We start from the raw sequence: 23,156 nt of genomic DNA, 5'->3' as shown, positions 1-23,156 counted from the left end.
CTGGGGGGAGTGGGAACTCTCAGCATTGTCCACGTCCCTTTTTACCTTTAAGATATCCCTGCTTTCCCTAGAGCCTGTGCAGTCCTGTTCCATAGACTTCCCTCCACCTGAACCAGCAGCTGGAAAGGAAGGCCAATTTGGAAGGTATGGGGGGAGGGCGGGGTCGGTACAGCCAGTCAGGCTCAGCGCCCCGACATGGTGGAACCCTGGCCTAGCAGGCAGTGCTGAGCATGGCGGCCAGATCCCAGAGGCTCCTGAGTAGGGCATAGTTAATCCTCCAGCTTTCTTACTATTCCTTTCTCCCTTGCTGCTACTGCAGTCGATCCTCTTAAGAGAGTCTACAGTTCAGGACATCTGCTGGCATCCCTCAGACAGTGTGGAAGGGTGGGGACAGCTGGAGAGCCGGCTACGTCTTCCTCTATTAATATGCCACCTTGCTGGACCAGTGAGGAAGTGAGCAGAGGCTCCATGTTTGAACTCTTAGCCAGAGCGATCCGAATAGACTTAGGGCTTTGGCGTTGAGGTGTCGCGGCCAGGACTTGGGGGGAGGGCTGTAGGTGGAAGAAAAGCTGATTTCATTGAATGTAGTTGTATATATGTTTGTCCCGATAGATCCTGTGTCCGAAGCCTGTCCACGTGCGGCCCCCAATGCCACCACGTTATCCTGCTCCCTATGGCGAGAGGATGTCTCCCAACCAGCTCTGCGGTGTCGCGGTGCGTCCCCTCATGGCCTGACGCGGCCATGCAGGGCTCATGCTATGGTCCCTGCCCATATGATCCGTGTTAGGACAGAGAAGCTCTGATGTCTCCCAAATGTCATTTTCCTTCTTTTAAAAACCAGTCTCTGTTTGAATCTCTGTCTCCAGGTCAGAATGCACAGTTCACTTGTTTCTTTAGTCTTTCCTGTAAAACAAACAAAGCTTATTCTCTTCAGTCTATTTCCTGCTACTTCAGTTTCTCAGTCTTTTGCTTTCTTGTTTTACAGTCACAATTTCTAGTATTTCCTAATATCTAGCGTTTTTTTTTTTTTATATTCATTCAGTAGAAAGCTACAGCTTGAGAGTTTTCCCATCTAAGTTTCTACTGCACTTCTAAGAACCTTCCCTGTTCTGTTTCATACTGTGGATGTAATTTTCCCTTTTTTTTTTTTCTTTGTAGAATTCTTCCCTCCTGGGTCCCCCTTTTCCTGCTAGTGCTCCTGCTGTTCTCAGCCCCCTCCAGAGAGCACAGCTTCTTGGAGGAGCTCAGGTGAGCCTGCGCCGGGCAGTGCAGGAAGGAGCTTGCCTGTGGGCCTCGGTGTCCACAGACATGTGCTGGCTCTGTAGTGGTTGCTACTTGTGCTTTTCACACCAAGTTGTTCGTGGAGACAGTCTTGGCTCTGCTGTGGTTCAGAACAGGGGGATTGTAGCTGGATCAGATCTGAGATCTTGTCCTCTTGTAGCTACAGCCTGGACGGATGTCACCCAGCCAGTTTGCACGGGTCCCTGGCTTTGTCGGGAGCCCACTCGCTGCCATGAACCCCAAGCTGCTACAAGGGCGAGTTGGGCAGATGCTACCCCCAGCTGCAGGCTTCCGTGCCTTCTTTGGCGCCCCACCCCCCACCACGCCACCTCCGCACCCGCAGCAGCACCCACCTGGACCAGGACCTCATCTGCAAACCCTACGGTATGGAAGCAAACCCTGCGCTTAGGGTTCCCATGGAGAAGAAGCCTCTGGGTATTTGCTGACTGAAGTGGTTTTGTTTTTTTGTTTTGTTTTTTATTTAAAAGGGAAAAGAGAAAAAAAGCAGAACAAAACAAAACAGTGTAAGGGTACAAGTAATTCAGAACTACCAAAAAAAAAAAAAAAAACAGCTATCACCAGTTAATAGATTACTCACTATCATCTTAGAAACAGTATTTCAGGTCACAGGATCAAAGCACACAAAGTGAACATTCAAACAGTAAGACTTCGAACCATTGTGTTCAGTAATCCAATCAAAAATATTAATATGGTCTTCTATGTAACACACCTAAACACCCTTGCTGTTGTATCCTTCAGGGCACTTTTCTTTCCCTCTCTTTATTTCAACAAAATTTTGAGAAGTTTCTGGATCTTCCACTTGGCAATCAGGAAAATGTTGGAGAGTCAGTAGGCTTTCTTATCTTGCCCTCAACAGTCTCCTGCTATCACTATACATGCGTACATTACCAGTTAATTACCTGTTACCTCCTTAAAGTTATTTCTGTATCTCCCTTAGCATTCACCTGACAGATCCACATCAAGGTGCACACAGCACTGACTGATGCAGAATGACTTGTAACCAAGGAACTGAGATAACAGTGCTTAGAGCTCTGCTAATCTCCACACTAGCCAGCTGCTCTCTTCTGCCCTCTGGTTTTATGAGGGGCACGAGGTCCTGCTCTCAGAAACTGTGTTTTGTTGTATCTAATTCTCAAGAGAAACAACCAACAGAAGATACATAAATAGAGTTTACTTTAAGGAGTTGGCTCATGGGATTCTGGAGGCTAACAAGTCATAAATCCACAAGCAGGCAGTGGAAGTTGCAGGCTTGAGTGTGTAGGCCAGCAGGCTGGAGGCTCAAGCAGGCTTGAGTTTCAGTTGGTGCAGAATTTCTCCTTCAGAAACTCCGTGTGCTCTTAAAGCTTTTAAGGGACTTGGCACACGGTTGAGGACTGGAGGGTCGTCCCTTCCTCTGAAAGCCAGGTAATGATGAATGTTAATCTTGCGTAAAATGCTTTCATAGCACAGCTGAACCAGGAGCTCATCAAATAACTACATCCCGCAGCATAGCCAGGCTGACATGGAATTAACTCTCAGCCACGAATTTTCTCTGTCATTCTCATGTAGTTAAAGATGAGTATGTTAAACCTGTTAAGATATTTCTATTAAACAGGTGCCCTTTCCCCAAATATCTTATTACTGTTTACTACCAATTCCCTGAAATTCCATCATCATCCTCTTAGAAGTAGAGAGTTGGTCTTTGTGAGAGACCTGTGAAAATTGTAGCCATTTTGCTGTAAAAGTCTTTTGAATAGGCTCTTGTCTGATCCTGAGAGCGAGCCTGTGTACAGTTACTGTATGCTGACCACCTTCCAGAGCTTGCGCACCTTCAGCACGGTGGAATCGAGAGTCCGGCTTCCTTTCCCCTAGATCTCAGGCCCCAGTGTTCCGTGCAGACACGACCCACCTGCACCCCCAGCACCGGCGGCTCCTGCACCAGAGACAGCAGCAGAACCGAAAGTAAGTGCTCGTCATACCCCTTCATGTTCCACAAGGTACTGTCACCATACTGTATTTGTTTCATATGTTTACTTAACATGGAGCTTGCTTTCCTGGTAAGTTTGTATCATAAATGCTGTCTTGTGTTTTTCATATACTACTTTCTTTTTTTTTTGGTACTGTGAATGGAACTCACAACTGTGTCATGCTTGCCAGGCAGGCGCTGTGCTGCTGGGCTATATCCTTGGCCTTGATACACTGCTTTCTAATTAAAAATCCATTGGTGAAGTGCCAGCCTGTCACAGTTCTTTTGATCATAAATCAGAATTAAGGTTGAGCTGTGATTGTTTTTTGTTTTTTGTTTTTTTTCCTTTTCTTTTCCTCAGGAAACATTTTATCCGTCAGGTTTCCTACTCAGGTCTCGTGTGAATCCTGTGGTTGTCATTCTTTTATTTTTACCTCAAATTATATAATGCTTATTCAGTAAGTATAAATACATACTTATGTATGCGGCCCCAGCTGTGTACCAGACGCTGTGATAGGTTTTGAGGATTAAAAAAGAACAGGACAAGTAAAGCCTCTGCCTTCATGGGTCTATATAAAGTAATTCTATTACTATGCAGCTATATAAAATACACTAGACATAACTGTGAGGTTTCTTCACCCACTAATTTTATTTTTCTGTGAGTATTTCTCACTTTCAGAAATATCTTGGAATTACATTTGCAGGGGAAAAAAGAGGAACCAGCATGGAGTCTTATATAAGACTCAAAAAGTGCAGACTACATGAGAAAAGAGTAATATGTTTGATAATGTTAAATATTAGCCCTCTGCATAATGAAAGTGTACACAGATATGGAGCTCGTGGTGGGAGGAACCCAGGTGGCCTGTAAAGACGGGAGGGCGTTGACACTCCTCACACTGAGAGCGTGCACCATCCGCAGGTGAAGCTCCATGTGTCTCACCACTTGTCTTGAGCAAATTCGGTGATAGATAGTAAAAGCTGAAAATGTGGCTGTCCATATCCTAGCAGTTCCACTTTTCAGTGTGTGTTAGGTATATTAGAAACGTCACTATGAAAAGTGTAACGTTGACTAAAGAAGCAAGGAGCAGATTTCTATCTCCTGCTGTTGATGTGAAATATAAATCTAGGGCTGGGGATTTAGCTCAACAGCATAAGCGCCTGCCTTGCAAGTGCATAGTCATGTGTTTGATTCCCAGGACCAAAAAGAAAAAAAAAAAGGAATGTAAATCTGTACAGAACAGTAATAGGTCTTAGTGAAAGACAGGTGCATGAGTAATGTGGGGATAAAAACACTTCAGGGAAGATTCTTGCATGGTAGAAAGACAGGTGCATGACTGACTTGCTTGTGCACGTGTTTTGGGGAAGATTCATGTCCTGGACAGTATGTTGTTTGCTCTGTAATGGTGCCAAGCTTAGTACCCAGCATGTCTGAGGCCCTGGCTCCCATCCCCAGCAGCAAAAGGAGAAGCAGAGAACTGCAGCGTGGAGGATACAAGAGGAACATCAGGGGCTGGGGATTTAGCTCAGCGGCATAAGCACCTGCCTTGTAAGCGTACAGTCATGAGTTCGATCCCTGGTACCGATTAAAAAAAAAAGAGAGAGGGCCTTCAACTGCAGACAGTGGAGGGTGTTACCTTAAGGCTGTTGGAAAGTGGAGCAGATTTGCCCAGGTTTTTCCATTAAGCCTGTGTAATAGGTAGATAGGTCCTGATTTTCAGAGAATACTGTACAGATCTCACAGTGGGATCTATGCTGAACCCACTGCCCCAATCCCCTGATGGCTCCTGGCTGCAGCTCATTAGACCTCGGTGGAGCAGGTTACACTTTGTGTCCCTGGTTAGATTCAGTTCTTTTCATTCTTAGCAAAGGCAAAGAAGAATTCTTTTCGTTGACCCTTTTTATTCCTGAATTGCTAAAAGACATGGTCCCCGTGCCCCATGGGGTAAGCACGTCTTCTGTGTGTCTTCCAGTCAGCATCGGAACCTCAACGGTGCAGGGGACAGAGGAGGGCACCGGAGCAGTCACCAGGATCAGCTGCGGAAGGACCCTTATGCCAACCTCATGCTGCAGCGGGAAAAAGATTGGGTTTCCAAGATCCAGATGATGCAGCTGCAGAGCACGGACCCCTACCTGGATGACTTTTATTACCAGGTGAGCTTCTACAGGAGCCTGGAATTGTGCTGAAGCAGCCTCGGCAGGTCCCATCATCAGCTGAGAGTGGAAGCTCAAGTTGCGGCTCAGCAGTGTTTCGGTTCCTCCAGCATCAAGAATCTTGTTCATCTGATGAAAGATGCTGGCAAGTCTTAACTGATGACCCTTCCATTGCATCACATTTTTAAAGGTCGTAGGCTTTGGGGGGACTTCTATGTATTTTAACAGGGAAGACCGCAGTACTGTGAGCCCTTGGCTTCAGTCATGCTGACGGTCAGCTACGCGTGTCCCAGGCCAAAAGCTAGGGAATTTATAGCAGACTAACAGAAGTTAAACATAGGGCTAGGGTTGGAGAATTTGTCGTTAGCGTTTCTTTTTTATAAACGTCTTCCTGTATGTTCTTTTTGTTGGTACGTTTTAGATATATGTAATCATAACATTCATTGTGGGTAGAGTTTCAAGTAAGGAACATCAAGGGTGTGTGTCCCCAAGTCATGGAGGAATGAGCCACAGATCAGTGGTAGAGAGCTTGCCTGTTGTATACAGTACCCTGGGTTCCATCCTTTACCCTACAGAGTGAAAAATTAAATATGCACGTGTTCAGAGAGGAAGTTGTATTACTGCTGCAAGTATAAATGAATGATGTAGTGGTAAAGAACAGCTATGGTCTCTGCATGTTCCCTCTCATGGTTCTTCTCCTGTGGTAGAATTACTTTGAGAAACTGGAGAAACTGGCAGCTGCTGAGGAACTGCATGGTGATGGCCCCAAGAAGGAGCGCACCAAGCTCATCACCCCACAGGTGGCCAAGCTGGAGCACGCCTACAAGCCAGGTGAGGGCTGGGCTGGGGCGAAAAGGCCTGAGAGGTTGCGTTGTACCGCAGTGCCGTCCATCTGTGGGCGAGAGCAGTGCTGAGATGACTTGCAAAGCACCACTGTCCTTGATAAATGCAAAGACAAACTTTTATTTGAGCAGAGGCTGAGTGGCTTACCTGATGACCTCTAGTCCTTTTCTACTTGAGAGTCCATGATTTTCTTAAACCTATTATAATTTGAGCTACCTCTAACATAGGTAAGGGGGAGTACTTTAGATTTTTTCCTGTATTATTGCAACCAAAAAATGTGAAAGGGTAAACTATTAAGCTACTGATCAAGCACTGAGAAGAAGCTGGCCTTTAATGGTGCCCTCTGACGTTGCTCAGTTTCTCTGCGGCTGGTGTTTCTGTCCTGCAGTGCAGTTCGAGGGCTCTCTGGGAAAGCTCACTGTCTCCAGCGTGAACAATCCTCGGAAAATGATCGACGCGGTAGTGACATCCCGGACTGAGGATGATGTAAGTGAGAACGTTTGCATTTTTGGAGCGTCTGGCTTGTTACCCGCTATTCTGGGGTCACTGCGGGCTAAGCCCAGCGGGAGCTGTGTGGTCTGAGCTCACACATCCGTCACTCCGGTTATCACAGACATGTTTGGTGCTCGAGCCTCTATTTCTGCCACAGCTGGTCAGGGCCTGGGGCAGCAGCACCAGTAGACTGCCTGTACCAGGCACCTAGCAGCATCTGTTGACTCCAAAGACAGTTACTACTGTATTTCCTGTGTGTGTTTGGTACCGGAATCCAACTCACAACTTCACCCTTCCCAGGCAGACACTATGCCACTGAACTGTGTCCCCAGTCCTGTAGTTGCTGTGTTTTCAGATTTTCCCATGATGCCTTCCCTCCCTGCATATCTCTGAGTTCAGTTTATTAGTTTGCAAACCCCTTGATCCAGTGAACTCTGTGGCCATTGTCCACACACAGAGTTTTAGATCTGTGAAGCTATAGAAGGTCACAGTCGTTTTCATACCTTGGCACTTTCACAGTCAAACCTACAGATGCATGTTTAGCTATTTGTTCTTGGCAGGGGCAAAGTTTATAATGAATATTCTTTTGTTTTGTAGGAGACAAAAGAAAAACAAGTTCGAGACAAGAGGAGAAAAACACTTGTCATAATTGAGAAAGTAAGTTTCAGAAGCTGTTGCTCGGGTTTCAAATGAGAAAGTATCCCTAAAACGTGGGGCCCAAGCTGTGAGGCAACTTGGCTCAATCTTAGTGAGGTACAGACTCCCATGCACACCCGTCCTACACCTGCAAGACGTAGGGCACCTGCCAGTGGCATGGGGGGAAGAGCACTGTGGTTCAGATTAGACCTGTCGGGGTCTGGTTCGGAACCATTCCGATCATCCTTGGGAAGGTCAGCTTTCTAAGCCTGGTAAAATGGAAATAAAAATTATATTGCTTTGCCTATTGATGAAGTCAGGTGAGCTCACAGGTACATATTGGACATTTCCTGGTACAGAGAGAAAAGGTAATACACATGCACATGTATATATACACATTTAGCAGTTGGTTTGGGCACTTTTATTTTTTGTGGGAGTTTTTTGTTTTTGCTGGGTTTGAGACAGGTTCTCACTGTGTGGCTCAGGCTGGCCTTGAACTCACTGTGTAACCCAGGCTGGCTTCAAACTCAAGGCAATACTCCTACCTCAGCCTCCCAAGTGCTAGGATTGCAGATGTTTGCCACCACATCCAGCTTGGCAGTTGCTTTATAAAATGTAAATACCACCTTGGAAAACCATAGAGCATATTATATTAGAACCATGAGTCCCCAGGTTAGAAATCATGTTTTTTCTGTTTCTAAGTGACTCTGTGACTTAGGGTGAGTGGCGGTTCTGTTTTGCCTTCTTGTTGCTTGCTAGTGTGGTACAAGCATAGAGCTAAGGGCCTTCACCGCGAGCCACTTCCCCAGCCTGTTTTTGCTTTGGAGACAGAGTCTTGCTGAGGTGCCCAGGCTGGGCTTAAACTTTTGAATCCTCCTGCCTCAGCCAGCCATGCACTGCAAGGCCTAACTTTTAAGAGGCAAGGGGCTGGCTCTTGCTGTCCTCAGCTTCTCCCTCTGTAAAAATGCAGATGCTGATGCATTTTTCTCCCAGAGGGGCAGTGACTACCCAGGGAGGCCTGCAGAGCACTGGCACCACAGTGACACCAGCTCTCTACCCTTTTGTAGATGCAGACTGTCCTTGTGCAGTTACACAGGGTACCCTTACAGTGCTATGTTGCTGCCTTGCTGAGAGGCAGTTTAGAAAGTAATTATTTCACTGTCTTCAGCTGCTAGATTAGGTCAGAAATGGATGGAGAATGGTGTCTGCAAGACTCGTATAAGCTGCAAGTTCGCTGTGGGTTTTCATGCTTGAGTCTGTGGCAGTCAGCCGTACACTGAGCTGTCTCTGGTGCCCCAGAGGCCGGCCTGCCTGCAAGGCCCACGTCAGCTCTCCTCCATCTTTCCTCAGACTTATAGTTTACTCCTGGACGTGGAGGATTACGAAAGGCGGTATCTCCTGAGTCTTGAAGAGGAGCGACCTGCCCTGGTGGATGAAAGAAAGCACAAGATCTGTGGCATGTACGACAACCTACGGGGCACACTGCCCGGCCGAGATAGGTGAGCAGCGTGCACACACATGGGTGCCCTTTCCAGCTTCTCTGCCGGACTGAGTTTACTCCTGCCTTTCCATGATTTCTAAGCTCACAGTGTGGCTTTTTGATCAAACTCAAACCCTTTATCCTGAATTTATTCAACAAATGCAGTGTCTTCTAGGGATTGTGCTGGGTACCAGAGATTCATTAAGGAGGTCGATAGATTTGTTTAGGGGGCTGTCAGATTGTATCTGATTTATGATTACGAGTATGTTCAAACTTATAGTCCTTTTCTGTTGCTTTTTGAGACAAGGCCTCATTTTGTAGTTTAGACTGGCCTTGAACTTTTGCTGATCTTCGTACCTCGGCCTCCCAAGTGCTAGGATGACAGGCGTGCTCCACCACGACTGGCCCTCAACCTAGTAATGTTCATCTGTCTGCTCTCCTACTAAGATGAAGACTATAAACATTTCTGTGTCCTTGGAATTTCCGTAAAATGTGTGGGTCATGGAAACCAGTCAGTTTTCCAGTAGAGACAATGGCCTTTTAAGATTTTGTGTGTTGGGGCTGGGGATTTAGCTCAGTAGCATAAGCGCCTGCCTTGCAAGCAGGCAGTCGTGAGTTCGATCCCCGGTACCGATAAAAAGGAAAAAGAAAAAAAAAAGATTTTGTGTGTTTATAGTTTCTCTTCTACTCATTATTTCGGACAGAATCCCCAAATATTTTATGAATGCAGGAGGGCTACATTGTGTAAAAAGTCTTTTTCTTTACCTTGTCACAAGAACTATTGATTCTTCCGAGCTTCCATGCAAAACAACATAGCAGCAAGCACTTTCCTTTCTACAGGTGTTCACAGAGAAGGCCTGAGGGGAGGAAGTCTGTCCGCAGGTTAATACATTGTGCAGCCTTTAAATGCATGTGACACAGAAAAGTCTTTACAAAAGTGAGAAAAACAGCAAGTCACAGAGCCCTGAGAACTTTGTGGACTCCTTGTGTTATGAAAGAAAAATATGTATAGACAGCAAAAATCTCTTCAAAATTAACTCTCAGGTTGGGGTAGGAATGTTCACATCATACTTCGCTTATATATTTTCACATCTGATTCTGTTAACCATGTAGTATTTTTGTATATCACTTAAAAGTTAGCCATGGAAATAATGTACACGATGGTTGGAGCAGGTGTATGTAGTGTCTGAGTGGTGAAATGACGGTTATCTGTATTGGTGAAACTTGTGGTTCGGTGCTTTACGGTTGGCCCAATGCTGGAGCAGCTGCACTCACTCTCTGGAAGCACAGGCTGTGGAAGCAAGAAGAGCAGTGCTGCATGGCATTCTGCAGCTTATCCGGGAAGGCCAAGGGCTCCCCTGGCTCTGCATGACCTGAGTGTGTGTTTTTGTTCCCTTGCAGGCCGAGTGATGACCACTTCGTTCAGATCATGTGCATCCGAAAAGGGAAGAGAATGGTTGCCCGCATTCTCCCTTTCCTCTCCACAGAGCAGGCGGCCGACATTCTCATGACAACCGCGAGGAACCTGCCTTTCCTCATCAAGAAGGATGCACAGGATGAGGTGATCATCCAGGGACACTCTCCTCCTAGTTCTCTCTATGGCTGATAAGGTTTCAAGAACCCAAACTACTACTGTTCCTGCCTGTGTCTTGCCTTATCTAAATGGCAGCCACAGAATTTGACTAAAGCAAAAATCTTAAAACTTGAGGACTGTATTTTAGTCCCATTTCTGATAGACTGTGTCCCTAAACATAGGGAAACAAACAGTGCCACCCTGCTTACCACAGTTGTAGAGATATAATCTGCTACGAGAATCGCTTGGGAAGTAAAATAACTTGGCATTCCCCCAAAATGCTGAGTCAGAGTGCAGAGACAATAAATCAGGGCTTTTGTGTTTCTGACAAGGTCTGCAGTTGAATCAGGCACTTGTCTCAGTTCCCTCGTGGATATAAAGCATCATTCACTGGGCCTTTGTTAGCAGTTTAACATTAGCCTGTAGCCTGAGTTGACAGGTGTCCATAGGCCATTGTTAAGTCAGTTTATGGTTTAAACCAGTCCGACATTTGAAATAATGACTGTCATCAAGTTCACAGATGGCTGATGGATTAGAATTTCTCTCCGCTTATCTCTTGAAAAACTAGCAAATTTTGCAATACTTGTAGGAGGTTCAAAACAAGAAATAGATAAAAGTAGGGGAAAGAACAAATACTAAGTGAGAGATTGACAGTAATAAAATATATGAGTATATTGTGTACTACAAGTTGAGTAATAACTAGGTGGAAAACCAAGATGCCAGGATTCCTGATAGGACCATGAAAAAGTTGGAAATGACTCCTTTTGTAGACCCTTGGGAAAAAATTCTTTTTGACTCTTGAAATTTTAGCATGCAGAAAACTTAAGTTTAGGCTTCATCATTAGAAAACGGGAAGAGGGATGAGACTAGTGTATTTTTAAAAGTTTCCTAGAGTGAAAAACAGGTCAAAGGAACTCTGACAAGTTGAGGTCTATCCTAGAAAACAGAAGACCAGATTGAAAAGTTACAGCAATTTTAGAGCAGATATGTGTGGAATACAGTACTTAGTACTAGGCATTAGTTTATGACTTAGAATTCACCCCCTTGTTCTGGTTGCTAAAAGCTAGGAAACAAAAATGCCTGCCTTTCTAGCGCTTATCTGCCAGTGAGTACTACGTGGTTAAATACAGAGCCTGCATTTGTAACCATCATGCATTAAAGAAAGTAGAAGTGTCTTTGAAAACCATTTTCGGGCCGAGGATTTAGCTCAGCAGCATAAGCACCTGCCTTGCAAGCATAAGGTCGTGAGTTTGATCCCTGGTACCAAAAAAGAAAACCATTTTCTGCCAACAGCAGTTGGTCCCAGGCCTGAGGCCTGAAGGATACAGGATCACCCTGGAATAGCTCATGTCAGAAGCAAGTAAAGTGGCGAAGCTGGAGGCAGACAGCCGTGATCCCTGCACTCTGGAAGCAGAGACCATGGTCCTTCATGTTCGAGGCCAGCTTGGACTGCAGAGTGAGAACCTGTCTCAAAAAGCAAATGAGAAAAAAAGCAAGCAATTAAAGTGATAAATTACTACTTAGGTCCTGCGGGTGCCCAAATAAAAGGTGTTTAAATCTGACCAGGCTCCTGTTAACCGCAAGTAGGATGATTTACATCAAGAAAAAGAATTACAGCAGTGGGCTGAAGGAAATGTATGTAGTTTTACAAATTCATAGTTATACCAAACATGTTCCTCACCTTTGCGATTGCTCAGCCATCACCTCGTCCTGAAAGCCGGTAAATAAAGGATCAGCGTTTGCCCTGCCTTTCTATCACAAGCAGTGGTGTGGGTACCGACAGTTGGTCATACAAGGTTCTTGATAGAAGAATTTCAGCTAATAAACTAAACAAAAACAGAAAATGACCATTTTGCAAGCCTTCATAGATGAGGGATCTGGACAGTGGGCACTCCTGGGCGGGAAACAGAGGGCATGTTGTAGGTGGCTGGAACAGGCTGAGCCCTGAGCCCTCTGACCAGTGTGTGATGTGAAGGGAGACAGCATACAGCTCTAGGCCCCACCCAACCCCACCTCAGCCCAGGTAGCCACAGACGGCAGGGCTTGGTAACCAGAAACCACAGTGGCATAGCCATCCAGATCCAAATCTGGGACCTGTGGCCATCGCATTTGCAGTGAGCGGTGTAACGGGAGCTGCACAATCAGGGACTGGAGACCTCTTGGGCTTCTAAAGTGCAATCTGCAACAGATGGGTTGATCTCATTTACTCAGAACCAACCAGCTGCTGAAAGATGTGTTTGAGACATTAAAAAGATCAGAAATCATCAGAGTGGCATTGGCAGCTAAGAAGTTACTGCGGGTTTTCTTAGGTGCAGCAGTGCAAGCAATTCTGTTACAGATGCAGACCGGAGTGATCCAGATCAGACTGGAGTCATCTGAATGGACTATAGCTGCTGTGTAGTGCTGCATTGGGGAGGGTGTGGGTCACTGGTTGGGGTTGGCATAGCTGACGGTCATGCTGTCAAATATCACAGCACACTCGCCTGGAGTGGAAAGCCACTTTGTTTATGGTACTGGTGCCGAGCAAACCAGCCACTCCTGGTTTCCCGCATGTGGTGAACCTGGTTACAGCAGTGCCGCTGCTCAGACTTCCTGCTCTGGGCCGGCTGATGCTGAGGCCTAAGCAGCAGCAGCCTGAAGATCAGCATCCTGGGATCTGCTATGAGCCACCCACTATGTAGTGCTGCTTCACTGGAAGGGTGTCCCTAATTGCTGTTAATCACTGCTGTACTCTGCAGTGCTCTGGGCTCAATTTAGGCTGCTGATTTGGGGGACTGAAGTCCCTGGTTCCCACCCTGCCCCACAGCCCATAGGCACCTGAAGCTCCATGGAGCAGGCAAGAGCCTCAGAGCTGTGGGCACAGAGGGAACCAGGAGGGCCTCTGGGCTAAGGTCCTGGGATGGGCAGCTCTGGGGTCACACTCCGTCTCTCGTCTGCAGGTCTTGCCGTGCTTACTGAGTCCCTTCTCTGTCCTCCTCTACCACCTGCCCTCTGTGACTGTCACGAGCCTTCTGCAGCAGCTGATGAACCTACCTCAGAGTGCAGCCGCGCCAGCGCCCTGCAACCCTCACCTCACCGCTGTGCTCCAGAACAAGGTGCTCTGGCCCCCCCAGCCGACTGTCTACCATCTCCTCGTGATCTAGGCAGGAGTCACACGCATCCCCTGCCACGCAAGTCAAGTGGCCACATGGCCATCACAGTTGGTCCTGGACCTGGACGGCTGCTGGCTTCTAAGCCACGGGCTATGTCAAAAGTGGCTGGCTGTGCTCTGTGCAGCCTTTGCCACTGGTGTCTTCTCAGCTCCTAGTGTCATTGTGGGGCTTGGCCTCTGGAGCACAGCCAGACACAGGCTCATGGAGCCATCTCCACTGTCATGACTGTCACCATGGCTGGAGTCAATTTGGGCAGGGCAGGGCAGGGCAGGGCAGGGCAGTCCGCATTGGGACAAGCTCTGCAGAGCCCAGAGGAAGCAGAGTCTGGAGGAGATGCCAGAGGACACCACCTGGGTCACAGTCCTAGATGAGTTTTCCCACCACACTGTGCCGGCTTCCTGTCCTGTGACACGGGGCCAGCTGGGTACAGTGACCAGGCGGTGGCCAAGTCAGCTCCTAGGCACTCAGCTGCAGCATAGAGGGTCACATCAGGGTCACTTCGTCCTTGGCACTAGAAGCCCCGAAGCTTGTCTGAGACGCAGTGCCACACCTGGGGGCAGAGATGGGAGCTGCTGGTGCTCAGTCTATTCATCTCAGCAGAGGGGGTAGAAAACTATGAGGTCAGACAAGATTGCGCTGCCCGGTACTTATTTAAATCTGCAGGGAAGCCAGGGATTTAGCTCAACGCTGTTAAGGGCCTGCTTGGCAAACGAGGTCGTGAGTTCGATCCCTGGCACCAAAAAAATAATAATAACCTGCAGGGAAGCTTAGCATGGTGGCGCACTCCTGTCATCCCAGCACTTGGGAGGCTGAGGCAGGAGGATCACTGCAAATTCGAGACCAGACTGGACTATAGAGTGGGCCTGAGCCTGTCAAAGAAAAATACAAAAAAATCTGCAGAGAACAGATAAGTATGTGTGGCACGTGATGTGCTCATAGGAAAGCACTGCCCCTACAGGCACATTCAGGTCCTTTTCACTTCCCGTTCTCCCAGTCTCCCATCTTCTCTGGTCTTATGTTCCCTTCCCATCTCCACAGAGACTCCTTTCTGCTTCCTGTTTTTTGTTTTTTTTGTGTGTGGGGGGGAGGGATATATTTCTAATTTTATTAGTAGCTGTTTGCAGTACGTGAAGTATACATTCACCTTGGGAACTTAGATACATGTATATCATGCAGCTTTTTACTTTTTAAAAATGCCTTCCCCTTCCCCTGCCTCCTTCCCTCTCTCTGGATTCCTTTGCTCATGTTTGTTTTTGTTATTATTCTTAGCTCATGCACTCTTTTCTGAAACTAAGATCTGTCCTTGCCTTCCCTGCCTTTCCGAGTAGGCACCAAGTAGGAGGATAGCAATGGCAGGTGAGGCAAAGACAGGCTGGCGGGCTGGCATGTTCAGTCTCTGGTTTACAAAGCTGATTATTTTCCACGTAAGTCTTTCTGCTTCCTGTCTTATAGTTTGCTTCTTATTTATATCTTGGGTTTCTCATATGAGAGAAATCAGGGAATATTTAACCTTTGTCTGATTTATTTCATTTAGCATCATGATCTCAGGATCCATTTTCCTATAAATGCCTCACATTCTTTAGGGCTGAGAGTATTGTGTATGAGTATATTTTCTTTATCCCTTCATCTGTTGCTAGGCACATAGGCCACCTCATGACTTAGTTCTTGAGCACTGTGCTGCTATAGACATTGTGTACATGTCACTGAAACAGGATCCCTGTAACTCAGAGTTACTCCCATGGAGGGGGAGTAACTGGGTAGAGGGGAATTTATAGTTGTAGCTTTTTGAGGAGTCTCCATGATGGTTTCCATGGCAGTTGTACCAGTTTACACTCCACGAACCCTGGAAACGCAAAGAGTTTCCTCTCCAGCCTTGCTGTGCCTGTTGTTTTGGTGTCTGGATGAAGTGAAAGGAATCTTGGGGTGGTTCTAATTTGCTGAGTGCTTTCCGAGCATGCTGGCCAGTATCCTCCTGAGCGGTGTCTGTTCACCTCAGCCACCCATTTCTTGATGGGCTCTTACATTGGGGTGAGATCTTCATGTGTTCTGCATATTAGTGCTGTGTCCAAGGAGTGGCTGGCGGGGGTATTTCAAATCCATGCCATAAGGATCTGTGCAGTCTGCCAGCTGTTTCCTGTGCCATGCAGGGGGTTTTTCCTTGGAGTACTTTGGGTTGTTGACGGCTAGAGTTCTGTTCCAGGAACCCTCACCTGCGCTTTCAGCCTCATGAGGCTTATCTTTTGGCAGAATCAGTGTTTTTTGTGTTTATATTCAGGTCTTTGTTCCAGTTTGACTTTCTTGTAGCAGGTAAGAGCTTTGGTCTGGATTCATTCTTCTGCGTGTGGGCGGCTAGTTTCCCAGCTCTCAGTTTTTTGACAAGCAGGTGCTTTGGCCCCTTGGTCAGTGAGCAGGTGGTGGGCGTGCCCAGGGCTGCTTCCACGTCCTCTGCTTGGTCGAGGATCTGCGTGGCTGTTTTTGTCATGAAGATCTATAATAGAACTAGAGGTCCAGGCTTATGATGCCTTCTGCTTTGCTCCTGTCACTCAGGATTGCTCTTGCCGTTCCAGGCCTCTCCCTTCGCAACTTGTTTTCTTTGGAAATGCTGTTGGTCTTCTGATTTGGATGGCATGAAATCTGCGTATCATGTTTGGCATTAAGGTCATTTTGACTGTACTGGTTCTGCCTATCCAAGTAAGGCTGAGTCTTTCTGCTTTCAGATGTTATCTTCAGTTTTTTTTCTTTTTCATCTGCATCTCATTCATTGTGGAGGTTTTGTTTTGTTTTGTTTTGTTTTTTTGTCTTTTTCATCGGTACTGGGGATCGAACTCACTACTGCCTGCTTTCAAGGCTGGTGCTTATGCCGCTGAGCTAAACCCCCAGCCCCTATTGTAGAGGTCTTTTACTTCCTTGATTAAATTCATCTCAGCATGTAGTTTTTTGAAACTGTTTTGAATGAAATTTTTCTCACTTCCTCAGAAGGTTAATTATTACAGAAACACTATTGATTATGTAGTTTTTGTCTGTTCATGTGATGTATTATGTTTATTAATTAACAGTTGTTAAACCATCCTGGCATCTCTGAAGTGAAGCCAGCTTAGTCAGAATGAATGATCTTTTTTATGATTTGCTGGTTTCTGTTTGTCATTCTCTTGTGGATGATTTTTGCATGTCTGTTTTTTTTGAGAGATTGACGTGTAGTTTTCTTTGTTGTTGAATCTTGTTGGTTTTGTTACCAGGTGTTGCTGGCTTGCAGAATAAGTGTGACAGTGCCCCTTCCCTTTCAGCTCCAGAGAAGAGTTTGGCAAACACTGGTGCCATGTCTTCCCTAAGTTCTGGTAGAAATTCCATTAGGCCCAGGGCTTTGCTTAGTTAGGAAGGTTTTTATTACTGCCTCTGTCTCATATGGCAGTGATCTAGGAAGGGTTTCTCTATTTTCGTGGCTCAGTTTTGGCAATTCATATATATCTAGGAATTTCTGTTTCTTCTAGGTTCTCCAGTTTATTGGAATGTAAGTTTTCAAAATAGTTTCCTACAGTTTCCTCTGAATTTGAGTGGTGTCTGTTGTGATTTTGCCCTTTTTTATTTTCTAATTACACTGATGCTGAGATTCTTGAAAGGAAATTCTGAGGAAAGGCAAAGCTGTCCTTGGGGAGGTAAACTGAGGAACGTGCTTAGAACCCCAAATGCTGCCAGCTGCCTGTGGAGTTGTGATCTCCTGTGTTGAACCTGTCACTGCTTGTCTCTGTATGTTTTCATTCTGCACGCTTGAGATTGCTGTCAGTACCCACTGAACAACACATGTGTTCATGGTTTTTGGTTTTTTTTTTTTTTTTTTTTTTGTCTTTTTACTTTTTATCAGTACCGGGGATCAAACTCACGACTGCCTGCTTGCAAGGCAAGTGCTTATGCCACTGAGCTAAATCCCCAGCCCTATGTTCATGTATTTGCATCTCTGTGTCACACTGCTGAATTTTAATCATCATAGATAACGTGTTTGGATCTGTTCACTCTCCCTCTCTTTTCATTTCTTAGGCTCCTATTAACCTCTCCTCCTGAGCCTCTATATCTCCACTCAAGTAACCCTTTTAAGGAAATTTTCCCTTTACATCCTGCTCTGATTTTTTCTTTTGCCTTTCTTGGTATATATCATAGTGTTTTTTGTTTTGTTTTGGTATTTTGGGGGCGTTTTGTTGCTGTTGTTTGTTTGTTCTTGTTGATGTTACTGTTTCATCTTTTTGAGACCAGGCCTCACTGTGCATTTCAGGCTGGCCTTGAGCTCACTTTGTTGCCCATGCTGGTCTCAAACTGGAAATGATCCTCCTGCCTCAGCCTCCCAAGTACTGGGATTATAGGTGTGCACCACCACACCCAGCTTTCCTAAAGTGTTAACTTCTCTTTTTCTATATTCTCAGTATCTTTCTCATTGAATGTTTTTTACCATGAACGCTTTATTGACCTTCTGTTTTTTCAGTTTGGTTCTCAGTGGGGGGAAAAAGTTCCACATTCTCCTGGGGGCAGGGTGGAGTGGGTACTGGGCAAAGCCCCCTGGCTTCACCCAGCTCGGAGCCAGAGTCAGGAGAGGTACTGAGTTGGCCTTCTGTCTCTGCAGTTCGGCCTTTCACTGCTGCTCACACTGCTGAGCCGTGGGGAAGACCTGCAACGCACAGAGCCGGCAGCAGAGCCTGCACAGAATGACCAGTGGTGAGTATAGCCACCTTCCCCACAGCCTTCCACAGCCACCACTGCTGTGGCTCTTCTCACTGTCACTCGGCCTCCCATAGGACGGAGGTGATGTTCATGGCCACCAGAGAGCTTCTGCGGATCCCCCAGACAGCCCTGGCTAAGCCCGTCTCCATCCCCACAAACCTTGTGTCCCTCTTTGCTCGCTACGTTGACCAGCAGAAGCTGAACTTGCTGGAGACGAAACTGCAGTAGGTGCCTTCGCTGGGGCAGGAGGGGCTGGGGTGTTGGGCTGCGCGCGGAGCGGAGGTGAAGCTGAGTGTCTTCTGAGCACTGGGTGATGCAGAGACGGTGTCCTTATGAGGACGAGGATGTGACTTTGAGGGGAAGGCTTCACTGTCTTACTCGGGTGGCACAAACCCACTGCTTTGTGTCTCCGCCCCAGGCTGGTCCAGGGGATCCGATGAGGGCTCCACAGGGTCCTTACTCCTGATACTGCGCCTGCGCTGCTCATCGCTGGGAGCATTGCTGAGAGGAGGCAGCAGCCATGCCCAGGGCAGGCCGGTGCAGGGCGGCGGGGTCTCCTGCTGGTCTCACTGGTGCCAGTGCCAGTGCCGTCCGCCTTCCGTTCTGCATGTCCTCCTCTCACTCAGCTCTTCACAGCTGTTTCCTTCACCCTAGAGCTACCAAGGTAATACCTCACTTGGCCACCACACTACACTGCCCACAGCAGGTCTACCCTCATCCTGCTGCGGACTGTAGTCCTTGTCCCTCATTAGGGTGACGTTTAGGAGAACCAATTGAGTAGAACTCGGGATAGATTCCCATGCACCCGCATTGCCAGAGGCCCTGCCAAGTGAGTCTTAGGTGGACAGCTGCGTCCAGACACTTACCTCCTCCAACACAACCAGCAGCTGGCCTCAGCCTCGTACAGGGTCCGCAGCACTTTGAATGAAATCCAGGTCCCCCCTGGTGGTGTGGTGCCAGGAGGCTTAGGGTCCTCCCCTCCCATCTGCGTCTCTGCCTCCAACTCCCAAGCCAGTGAAGGTCGTACTCAGTGAAGCCTCCTGTGCTCCAGTGACAGCAGCCTCCCTGGTCCCCCAGGTGGGCCTTGACACACAGGGTGCTGTCCCCCAAACCAAGCCTGATGTGCCCGGTCCAGGAGGTGGGGACAGTGGCCGTGCCTGTCACTTGTCCTCCCCGGGGCAGCATCGGGGATGGGAACTGAGAATCCTGCTGGCTGTCCTGACCTGCATCCTGCTGCCCTCGCCTTCCGGATGTGGTCCGGTTGGCCGCCCGGCTCCAGGAGGGGCCGTTTTGCACGTCCCAGGTCCTGGTGCCATCCTACAGTGAGCCCCAACCTGGCCGCCTTCCTTGGCCTCAGCCTGCCTGCGGCCCAGCTCCACCAGCGTCCAAGCGGTCACCCGGGCCCTGCCATCAGCTACTGACTCTCTCTCCACATCCCCCTTCCATCCCCTCCCCTTACAGCGATCAAGTGAATACTTGGTTGTTACTTTTTCCTTACTGTGCTTTATCTTGTTTGGTTCTAATTAATAAAAATAAAGGTTTCTAAATTTACATTTTTATAGGGTATTGTAAATAAAAACAAATTGTATAATTGAAGGATGCGTGTGCCTGAGTGTGTTCCTGCTGTTCCTGAACTGGCTTCACATGTGCTGTACCCCGCAGGCCTCCTGATGTGGGACTGGTGAGTGTGCTAATGCCTTGCTTCTTTGTGGTATATTTCAGATGCTTGTATATGCTCAAGGAACAAAGGTAAGCCAACAGGTAGAGAAAGGCAGAAAATAGACAAGAGTTCTGGTAACTCTGGACATTGTTTGCATAATGCACACTTTTTTCCAATGGAAAAACAAGCTTTAAACAGCCAGCCTAGGTGACAGCAGGCCAAGAGCAGGTGACTCCACGGTGGACACTGCTCAGGGGTGAGGAAACTACCTTTAGCAGGGCACACCTGGGATCCCAGCCCTTGGGAGGCCAAGGCAAGGAAATTTGCAAGCTTGAGTCCAGCCCTGGCAACTTAGCAAGACCCTGACTCAAAAGTGCCCAAACATGAAGTCCCTGGGCTCTGAGAGGAGCATATCTCAGTGAGCCAACAGGAGCTCCCCTGCTCTGCCTGCAGGCAATCGTGCTCCATTTCTAGGTACTTTTAACGTCCCCTTGTTAAGACTTTGTAACAAGGATAGTAGCTCCCTGCTGAACAGGAGTCAAATATCACATGGAGATGGCAGCTTGATAGGTAGTGGGGTAGAGACAGTCTGAGAAAACTCAGATACTAGAATTTAACAGCATGGAGAAGGCCAGACGAAAGGAGAGGGATTCTCACAACCCAGGAAAAAACGGGGAACAAAAAAAAGGAAAAATGTGGATGAAAAGCTAGAACCAGATGTGCTCACTACAACTGGTCAGTACTGTGCTGGGTGCACCTTGGAGTTGGATGATTCACAGTCACACTGAAGCTGCAGTCGCCGAAATCAGGAGTTGATGAGCCCCAGGGCCCTTTTCCAGACGAAGCACAGTGTAGAGTGTAGCTAAGGTGGAGAGCTGCATTAATTCACGGTAAGTGTGGAAATAGGGTCCCGAAGTGGGTGTGAAGGACAGATTGGAGTTGGGCACAATGGGCCTGCACCAGGAACCGCAGTGGCATCAGTCAGCCGCCCCTAGCCCAGAGAGGACTGGTGGGACCTGCTTGGGCTGGTTTACACCCCTGGTTGGGACCCAATAGGGATGAGACTGTCTTGAAACTGTGATGTCCACACAGCACACACTAATGTGCTGAAGGCACTTGCTACGGCTCAGAGAAAAGGGGCTAGCTCACATTATCCCTGTGTGTACCTCAGATAACAGTAAACTGTGGCAGCAAGCCCCTAGCCAGCGTGCTGTAAACCGTAAGCAATATGGAGAGGGCCTGAGACCTCCACCATATGCCTGTCTGAAAGAAACCCAAAACATGACGAGAAAGAAGAAAAAGCCTCCATCTGCTGACCCTGGGAAAATAAGTCCAGACGAGGTAAATACAGAAGAGATTCAGGGCAGCAATCATGCAATATTGGCCACAGCATCAGTGGACATAAAGAGATACCTTCATGACCTCATAGACAAAACTGAAATTCTAACCCAAGTGAGGCAAGATATAAAAAGATTAATAAATGCTAAGCCCCTCTCAAGAAGACACATGGAAGAATGGAAGAACCCAGTAAAAGAAGAGAAATCTTTGGTGAAGAAGATAAAATCTTGAATACATGAAACAAATCCAAAAAGATTACCAGGAAATTAAAAATTCCATTCAAAGCTGGCAAAATGCCTTGACAGAAACTAAAGTTAGACTTTCAGAATTGGAAGATAGATTTGTAATGTGTGATCATGAAAGGAAAGACCTTAAAAATAGCAAGGAACCAGGAAGTAACAATACAAAGGCTAGAAAACAACAAAAGGATCTATAACTTAATAAAACATGAGCAAAGAAGCAGGAGTAAACACATGAATTACAGAGGTTATTCATAGAAATAAGGAAAACTTCCCAAGCACAGGAAAAGGAAATGATACCCAGATAAAAGAGGCATACAGGGCTGGGGATTTAGCTCAGCAGCATAAGTGCTTGCCTTGCAAGGGCATGGTCGTGAGTTCAATCCTTGGTACCAAAAAAAAAAAAAAAGCATACAGAACTCCAGCCAACTATAACCAAAACAGATCTACACCCAGACATACAATAATCAAGATCCCAGAAATTCACAAGAACAATATTAAAAGCAGTCAGAGAAAAGAAACATTACCTATAAAGGAAAAATCTATCAAAATCACAACAGACTTCTCAACACAAACTATCAAATCAAGAAGAGATTGGGGTGAAGTAGTCCAAGCCCTGAAAGAAAATAACCTCCAACCCTGATTGATGTGGCCTGCAAAACTCTCAAAATTAGTGGAGAAACAAGATGTTTCCATGACAAAGAAGAACTGTGGGTGTTCGTGACCACCAATCCAACCCTGCAATTACACTGAAGGACATTCTAGAGAGAGATAGAAAAAAATACCAGGATTCTAGCAACAGTGGCAGAGAGGCCTCAACGAATGGGGCAGACAGTGGAATGAAGGAGAAAAGTGGACAAATAGTAGCAGAAAAATAGAATAGCAGAGATGAGGAAGAGGTGAGCTATAATCTCTAATATAGATGGCCTTGATACACTAACAAAAAGAAACACAGGCAGAGTAGATCAGGAGATAGGATCCATCGAGATGCTCAGAATGGGAATAATACTCAACCTGAAAGGGGGTTAATAAGCCAAAAGTCAAAGATGAGAAAATGATGCTTTATGTGACAGGGAACCAGAGAGAAATAGGGACAACTCGTCCAGCAGCTGCAGATAGGTTGGAAAGTCATGCAACTTGTGCAATGGAGAACTACTCAGCTATAATGAAGGAAAACCTTGAAGGTTTAGTAAATAAATACAGCTCAGGATCAAGCTCGGGGGTAAAAGGTTCAGTGCCACTCAGATAAATAAAAGGTTGCCCCCCTAATTTAAAAACTAAAAGGAGTTAGTGCGACTCACAATATACAAAGCACTGTGAGAAAGGGAAAGGGGAGGAATTGTCTAAAAAAGGAAGGCAGAGGATATTGTTAATAGTGTAACAGGATTTAAAAGCCACATTTATCTCTCTGTTTCATTTGATTTTATTCTGTTCCAGTCTGTCTACTCATACTAGATTTGAGAGCACAGAAAGCTATCCCAAAAATAGCAGGTTATACCATGGTAACTGTGCTTAATTTCCTATTAACTTAAACTGAAGCCCTGTATTACTTACATTGTCTTACTATGACTGATCTTATTTAAAGCTGTTTTGTTAGACTGCTTTTTTGCCTTGACTGATTTTACTTGAATTTGGTAT

General features: G+C 46.6%; 1 protein-coding gene across 5 annotated transcripts in view; it reads left to right on the top strand.

Moving 5' to 3' along the window:
• Patl1 (PAT1 homolog 1, processing body mRNA decay factor) overlaps window positions 1-19,877 on the top strand; it is a 30,421-nt gene extending 10,544 nt beyond the window's left edge. The window contains exons 6-19 of one of the 5 annotated variants that reach the window (XM_013146438.3): window positions 613-714; window positions 1,159-1,248; window positions 1,448-1,665; window positions 3,100-3,243; window positions 5,218-5,398; window positions 6,106-6,229; window positions 6,630-6,727; window positions 7,331-7,390; window positions 8,720-8,868; window positions 10,251-10,410; window positions 13,362-13,517; window positions 18,184-18,275; window positions 18,356-18,505; window positions 18,700-19,877. In XM_013146438.3, the coding sequence (XP_013001892.1) occupies window positions 613-714; window positions 1,159-1,248; window positions 1,448-1,665; window positions 3,100-3,243; window positions 5,218-5,398; window positions 6,106-6,229; window positions 6,630-6,727; window positions 7,331-7,390; window positions 8,720-8,868; window positions 10,251-10,410; window positions 13,362-13,517; window positions 18,184-18,275; window positions 18,356-18,505; window positions 18,700-18,721 (1,746 nt within the window). In that variant the 3' untranslated portion in view covers window positions 18,722-19,877. Of the gene's footprint in view, window positions 1-612; window positions 715-1,158; window positions 1,249-1,441; window positions 1,666-3,099; window positions 3,244-5,217; window positions 5,399-6,105; window positions 6,230-6,629; window positions 6,728-7,330; window positions 7,391-8,719; window positions 8,869-10,250; window positions 10,411-11,715; window positions 12,172-13,361; window positions 13,518-18,183; window positions 18,276-18,355; window positions 18,510-18,699 lie in introns of those variants that run through there. The other 4 variants (XM_005001133.4, XM_005001132.4, XM_003464199.5 and 1 more) reach the window with 4 other exon arrangements.
• The last annotated feature ends 3,279 nt before the right edge of the window (window positions 19,878-23,156 follow it).

Source organism: Cavia porcellus, unplaced genomic scaffold, assembly GCF_034190915.1.
Source record: "Cavia porcellus strain 051 isolate PalLab524CR breed Dunkin Hartley unplaced genomic scaffold, mCavPor4.1 scaffold_17, whole genome shotgun sequence".
NCBI classification, from domain to species: Eukaryota; Metazoa; Chordata; class Mammalia; order Rodentia; family Caviidae; genus Cavia; species Cavia porcellus.
This window is presented reverse-complemented; position numbering and strand designations above follow the sequence as displayed.